Below are 6,998 nucleotides of genomic sequence, written 5' to 3'. Positions count from 1 at the left end.
ACTTAAACTATAAACGTTTAGACAAGTCAATTCATATATACAAAGTAATATATCGGTTTTTAAAAAGAGGACTGAGAGGCATCAGCTATATTTCACGAGAAACTACGACTCCCAGAATGCAGTTCGGGAGAACTACTCCTCACCGGAAGTGTTTCTTTATCACCCGGACCCAAAACCGTCTGCTCCTTCTGTTTATATTTTTGGGCCGAAGTTTTGGTTTACACCATAAAAACTGAGAACCACTGGACGTTTAGTTTCTTTTTGAACGACTTACAAAACAAGAAAAAGTAAGATTTTAAAGTATATTATCACTCAGCAAGATTGAAATAAAAAAAAATCCCGGAAATCGTAAAATTTGTAACGCAATGATGACGTGCTAACAAGCTAGCTAACGTTTTCTCTCGACAGAATAGTCGAAATGTTTCTTCGTCTAAGTTTGCTCATTTAACGGGTATATATCTGAAACCTTAACGCTTTAATTCTTGTTGAAGACTTTTCAGTATTTATTTTAAAAAATGTACCTCAGGCTACTAGCATTTAGCTAGCCATTATGCTGATGTGTACACAAGTTCGCACAACGCGCTTAAAGATATTCCATATTTTAATGTATTTCATTGTTTTCTCTTTGTGACCTTAATAAAAACATTAGCTGGCCCCTCCACTGCCYGTCACCATGCCCGCCCTGCTGGAGAGACCCAAGCTGTCTAACGCGATGGCCCGAGCCCTCCATAAGCACATCATGAGGGAGAGGGAACGCAAGAGACAAGGTCTGGCTGCAGATCTCTAATTCTTCAACATATTTAAATATAAAGTTTTTTATGCTTAATTATTGTGTTTGTGTAACTTTTCAGAGGAGGAGGARGTGGATAAAATGATGGAGCAGAAGTTGAAGGAAGAGGAGGAGAGAAAGAGGACGAAAGAAATCGAGGAGAGGATGTCATTAGAGGAGACCAAAGAACAGGTCGGGGAACGTCATCGTCTCCGAGTCTTTCTTARTGACACTTGAAGTAAGTGTGATTAAATACTAATGGTCGATCTGCTTCTCCTGTGCCTGAATGTGAACGTCAGGTGATGAAGATGGAAGAAAAACTGCAGGGACTGCAAGAAGAGAAGCATCAGCTCTTTTTACAACTCAAGAAAGTCCTCCACGAAGAAGAAAAGAGGCGCAGAAAGGAGCAGAGGTTTGACATTTTTAAATTATCTGATACGATATGTTGTTAAAGTGCTCTACAATAAGTTGCTTTTATTTAAAATTTGTATTTCTCATTAGTGATATCACAACCCTGACATCAGCGAGCTACCAGCCCAGTTTGTCCATGCACCCGGGACAGCACCTCCTCAGTATTCCAGGTGAGATGCAGGACCATCAAACCCACCTCAGGAGTTCTTAATATCGGTTCAAACAGTCTGTCCTTGTTGCCTCAGGCAGTCCAGTCAGCCACGGTCGACCCGGTGCTCTGCTGGGAGAACGGAGCAAACAGCTGTTCCCAGCTTCCGTCATTCCTGTAAGAAGAAAACTTTCTCAACTCTCTCAAATAACTCACATTTTGTGTTTTTGTTTAACAACTAAACACAAGTTCAGAACTCATAGATCATTTTTACACCATTTGCCTGACAACGTCAGCTGACTTTGCTTTTCGAGTGTTTTCACCTCTTYGTTCAATCTTAGGCCCGTCATTATCAGACCCCTGGATTCAGCTCCGGCTCAGCAGAACACGGGCAGTTCAGTGGCAGCCAGGGGGTCCATGAGCCGTACGGTGTAGCKCAGGCCCAGCATCCCTCCTCCTACGCTCCTGGACCTTCAGTACCTGTCAGTTTTGCCAGCAGCTCTCAGATCAGAGGTAAAGATGTGTTGTTGTTTTTTGTTTGTTTTGTTGTTCTCAGAAGTGATCTGTTAGTCAGATCCTGCAGTGTTTCAGGTGGTACTGAAGAAATGATTTAGTTGTGTGATTGTTGCTAAACTATATTTTACCTGCAGGTGCGTCTGCGTTTCAAGCCATGCAGTACCTCCCTCATCAGCAGGCTGGTTATCCTGTTCACGGTCACTTCACCTCTCAGCCAGGTGAGTCATGTCGCTGTGACCTGTGCTCAAATTTTAATCTTAAACAGGATTTACATTGTATTGTTTAGAAATAAAGAGAGCCACAAACTCAGCTGACTGCCTGAAAGAAACATACATTTTCTCAATACATCAAGAACAGAGTCTAGAATTATTTCAAATACGACTTGAGTTTATTTCTTACGCTTTTTTATCACCTTTTTAGACTAATTTCTAATGAAAACATTTTGCCATTTGCTTCGACAGCAGCTTAAAAAAACAACCWTAAATGAAAATACTAACAAACATTTCACATCATCACAGGAGAAAATACAAAAAAGGTAATAAGAATAAAATAAATCCCATTAGGGGAATTCAAAAGARGACATTAAAACTCCATTTTTATTTTCAATGGAGAGGACTCTCAGGTTTTTCCTCTCACCTCAGATTAACGAGGTTTAATGACAGCAGACAGGAAACTGTCAGGACGTTCTTAAAGTGCCTGCGACACCAAATTTTTGCAATAAATACGAATGTATTTTTGGAAAGGTAACATTGATAATATACTGTAAAAAAATGATTTCACACCGCTGAGATTAACAGTTGTTGAGCTATTTGCATGTGAAGAAACAGGAAGTGATGTCAGAGGGGAATGTCTGAATATAAACAGAGTGTTGCTAAAATGGCTAACAACCCAGCCTGTAGAGAAGAATCTGATGTTTCTTTAGATTATTTTGAGTCACGATCATAGAGAGATGAGAGAGTCAGAGATCAAATAATATTGTTTAAATAAACAAAAACCAGGGAGTTCCCTTCTTAAAGAGTTCCCCTTTGATGTCACTTCCTGTTTCACTTCAGCTGAGCCAAGTTCAAAAGAAAACATGTCAGTTATGTGACATAAAGGGTAAAATTATGTGTATTATGCCAAGTTTCTTAAATATAAATATATGTTCTTTGACTTTTTGTATTTCGTGGATATACATGTCACAGACACTTCAAAGTGAATTTGTGTTTCTGCTGCAGGATACATCCCAGGAGCATCAATCCCTCTGCAGAAGCAGCTGGAGCACGCCAACCAGCAGTCCGGCTTCACCGATGCAGTAAGACCACATTAATCTATCCACTACATCACCTTAAGGCTCCTGCATACCCTCTCCAAACTGCCGAAATGGGTTCGTATTGTAGCAGTTTCATGRCGAAAATTGCGTCATTCTTTCCGCGTCGTTGATATTTCGGCAGCTTCTGACACAACCTGTGGGTCAAACTTTTTACCCCCCTTCACATAAGAACACAAATGAACTTTATTGTGTGATTGGTCAGAAGTTCGTGGGAGTGTTTGTGCTGAAAGCGCTCAGACGTTGCGTTTTGCTTCAACCACTCGCTTAAAAAAAAGGCGACTCGCTTCCAGAGCCAACTGTTGTAGGAAGCTGCGATTTATAAAGAGAGTCAAACAGCCAAAAACTCATGAATGGAGATAAAACAGGCATTTTGCACCGTGGAATCTGACTGATAAAAACWTTGRGTGATGTCGGGTGWCGGGTCTTGGACATATTTTTCCACACTGCAGACTTCAGTGGGAGGAACCTCCCTGTAGTGGCGTATGCTGCAGCGGGAGGGGTTTCCCCAGGAGCTCGGCACGGGGCGTCTCAGGGACTATGAAGGTGTGTGAAAACGAACACCGAAAAACCATGTGACCGCGCATCGACTGTTCGGCTTCAGAGGGAGTATGCAGGAGCCTTAAAGGGATCCGTGATTAATGGTAACATTAGACTTTATTTGATAAACATATTTTAACTGTAAAAATACTGTAGGATGTTCAGTTTTTACCATTTTTAAACTAAAAATTTAAAAATATATTACAGTGCTAGTGTGACAAACAAGCTAAAMTGWKGTCCTCCAKCCATATTTTCAGTTMCAGGCTGAGTCATTTCTACCTTCTCCTCTCTGTCAACGCTCTCTGGTTTCATTTAAAAGAGTCGATCATCAGATATTGTCCAAGATTAACCTTCAGGGTGGATATAGCTGCTAGCAGCCTTGCACCAAGGACCTATCCACGTCTTCATTTACCCAGAATACTTTGTGTGTAATAAAAAATGGCTCCATCCGTGTTAAAATATATTTTTAGATATTATAAAAACTAAACAGCCTACAATATTTTTACAGTCTTTATTTTACAGTTAAAATAAACATTTATCAAATAAAGTCCAATGGTACAACTAATCATGGTTCTCTTTAAGGAGGATAAAGCTCTTTAACAGTGTTTATTCTAATTTTGATTCCCCATTATTCCATAATCAATCCTTGATAATAGGGATGCAAGTTATCGATTAATGAATTAATCTAAAATTGATTGACCTTATCRATCATTTTTTCAGAGTGGTTTGAGGCCGATGCATCCCTCAGCTATGCATCCATCTGCTCCAGGGCTGCTGCCCGCACCCATTGTCCAGATCCCCACTGCAAAGGTGAGGAACACCCCCACCCCCCACCCCAACTCAGGCATTTAGAGTTAGAAGCTGCTAAATAAAGAGTAAATCTATAACGGGTAATCTTTCACTTTTCACAACCCACTGTCCTGTATGTTTTAGCTGTTTTTCTGCTTCAACACACCTGACTGTAATAAAGAGTGATTAACAGGCTCCTGCTGAACTTTGACGTTCTGAGTGGGTCACAAGGAACAGAGCTGAAGACACTTTTAAAACATGAACTATTCCTTTAAGTCTCTCTCCCTAACTAATCCGAGGCAATAAAAAAACTTAGTTAATACAGCTAAAACCTACATAAACAGGAAATTGTTTCCTTTATTATTAATTTTTTTGAGAGTTTACTTGTAGTTTTTGTGTTCCATGCTGCTCACATTTCTGAAGAAAAACTATGGTAACTTTTGTTTTGAAATGTTTTTCCTTAGGCTCCATTCCAGAGCTCTCCGCAGAGCGCCTCCCGACACAGCTTCCTCCCCCACAGCCAGAGCAGCCAGAGGTTCTACCACCACGGCAAGTAACCCCCACCACGGCCAACCTCACTCACGACTCTGGAGGCGACATCGAACCGGCCAACCAAGTCCTTTATTTGTGTTTTACTGTTCGAAATGTCTCATTTCTCCAGCCTTGTTTCGACTTTAATAAGCTCACAAACATCACTCATTTTTTTAATCTACTTTTAAATAAAGTCTAATTGTAAAATAGCTTTTTTTTTTGCGTACTGAAGCCATTAAGGAGGTGCCGTTGTGCACAAAACTGTTAATATTTTGTATAAAATCAGACGACGCTGCGGACGTTTGAACGTTTCTGCGATGACTCTGTTCCCTGAAAACCTAAACGTTTAGTGGTTTATCATTTATCATTTCTCTGTTTCACTTATTGAGCGATACTTAAACTGCAGCTCTTTGTTCTGACAGAGGAAGTAGTTTAACGTGTTGACTTCTGGTTAAATCATCAGATCTACAATCCACTGTTTTCTGCAGCCAAAATCAAGCATTTTGCCTAAAAGTTGCTAAATAAAAAGTGAGTCACATTCAGCTCTTTGTGTCGTCTCCTTTAACATTTTTTATTTTATTTTTGGTCAAACTCTTTAAACAGGAATGCAGGTTTTAAAAAGGTGCCAAAACTCGTTTTGGTTTCAAAATAAAAGCTTAAAATAAAAAAAACGGTGCTCGCATTTGAACATGGGTAAAAATAAATACCCTTACGTTCCAGTATTTTTCCCCCACATGAAACCTTTCACACAGGTTTTTCAGTTTGAAAAATAAATCAAACAAAAGAAATGAAGAGCTTCTATCATGATTTAAATATGTACACCTGGATTCAGACAGGGTTTATTATGTGTACATAATGTGTTGTTTTTCCTATGCTGCCACATATTTATTAAAGTTCTCTAATGGAGAGAGAGAGAAAATAAGTGGAGACTAGCGCTGACAGTCTTTTCCTCCTCAGGTGCAGCAGATCTTCATCTCCTCTGAAACAGAATTACAAGGAAGGAGGAAAAAGGACGGAGGAGTCAGGAAGCACAAACAAGATGCTCCAAAATAAAATGAGGGGGAAAAAATCATTTAATGAGTGTTTCAGAACTGCTGTTGGAAAAATAAAAGGCATCTGAAAAACATGAGATGTTTGAGGCAAACAGGAAATGAGCATAGAGCAAAAACAACCAGGAAAAACAAGCAACAATTCTCCGAAATAAACCTCACATTCAAACTCTACAGTACTCCAGAAAATAACACACAAATGTTAAAACATGAAACAAAAGTAATGTTTTTATTTTGTTACATTTCAACCTGAAATTTACTGAATTTAATTACTATTAATTTGGATTTTTACTTTACAAAACAAATAACTCCAAAGTTTTACAAAAAAATTAAATTATATATTTAAGCATCAGATTTAGATCTTCCACTTACACACAGAAGTTTGTATTTCTATCCTTATTAGGACTGTTCTTTGACTTCCATTCATTTCCAGTCGTTTCTAAACCTGATCCCCCAACCCAAAACTGGAGTTCCACCATACTAGAACTGATCTTTGGTCCCCATAAGTACGACTGGTTTTGACAAAATAGGTGTTTATACCAGAAATGGACCTAAAAAGCTAACAAATGCAAGTCCACACACACACCCTGTCTCTTCTTAAGGCAGGTCCAGGTCGTGTTTCTGTATTTACCTGCTGTGGCTCATTTCCCCAAAGCTTTGATGCCGACTGCAGCCTCTTCGTCCATCGCGTTCAGAACAGTGATCTGAGAGAGGGACAGTGATTGATTGATTTTATTTAGCAGTAATATTGCATGTACATACACATCTAGTACATTCCTTATTACCGGATAACACAAGAAAGTGAGAAACACTTATTTCCATTGTGGTCCAAAAATTAAGTGACAGAGCTCTATGAGGGAGAATATACAGTGGGTAAAATAAGTATTGAACATGTCAACATTTTTCTCAGTAAATATATTTCTAGAGGTGCTAATG

General features: G+C 39.2%; 2 protein-coding genes across 2 annotated transcripts in view; one reads left to right on the top strand and one right to left on the bottom strand.

Moving 5' to 3' along the window:
• gps2 (G protein pathway suppressor 2) overlaps positions 1-6,142 on the top strand; it is a gene marked incomplete in the record, with an annotated part of 9,337 nt that extends 3,195 nt beyond the window's left edge. The window contains 12 exon segments of the mRNA XM_014019516.1: positions 1-287; positions 650-767; positions 852-961; positions 1,069-1,181; positions 1,271-1,350; positions 1,426-1,505; positions 1,670-1,841; positions 1,979-2,062; positions 3,062-3,138; positions 4,414-4,503; positions 4,947-5,031; positions 5,971-6,142. Of these exon segments, the coding sequence (XP_013874970.1) occupies positions 674-767; positions 852-961; positions 1,069-1,181; positions 1,271-1,350; positions 1,426-1,505; positions 1,670-1,841; positions 1,979-2,062; positions 3,062-3,138; positions 4,414-4,503; positions 4,947-5,031; positions 5,971-5,996 (1,011 nt within the window).
• The window catches only part of LOC106525326 (eukaryotic translation initiation factor 5A-1), a gene marked incomplete at its 5' end in the record, with an annotated part of 6,596 nt that continues 4,822 nt past the window's right edge, over positions 5,225-6,998 (bottom strand). Inside the window, 2 exon segments of the mRNA XM_014019517.1 lie at positions 5,225-5,992; positions 6,694-6,766. Of these exon segments, the coding sequence (XP_013874971.1) occupies positions 6,704-6,766 (63 nt within the window). The 3' untranslated portion in view covers positions 5,225-5,992; positions 6,694-6,703.

This window comes from Austrofundulus limnaeus, unplaced genomic scaffold (genome assembly GCF_001266775.1).
Source record: "Austrofundulus limnaeus strain Quisiro unplaced genomic scaffold, Austrofundulus_limnaeus-1.0 Scaffold223, whole genome shotgun sequence".
Lineage (NCBI taxonomy): Eukaryota > Metazoa > Chordata > Actinopteri > Cyprinodontiformes > Rivulidae > Austrofundulus > Austrofundulus limnaeus.
Note: the sequence above shows the minus strand (reverse complement) of the source record. Positions and strands in the feature narration are given on the sequence as shown.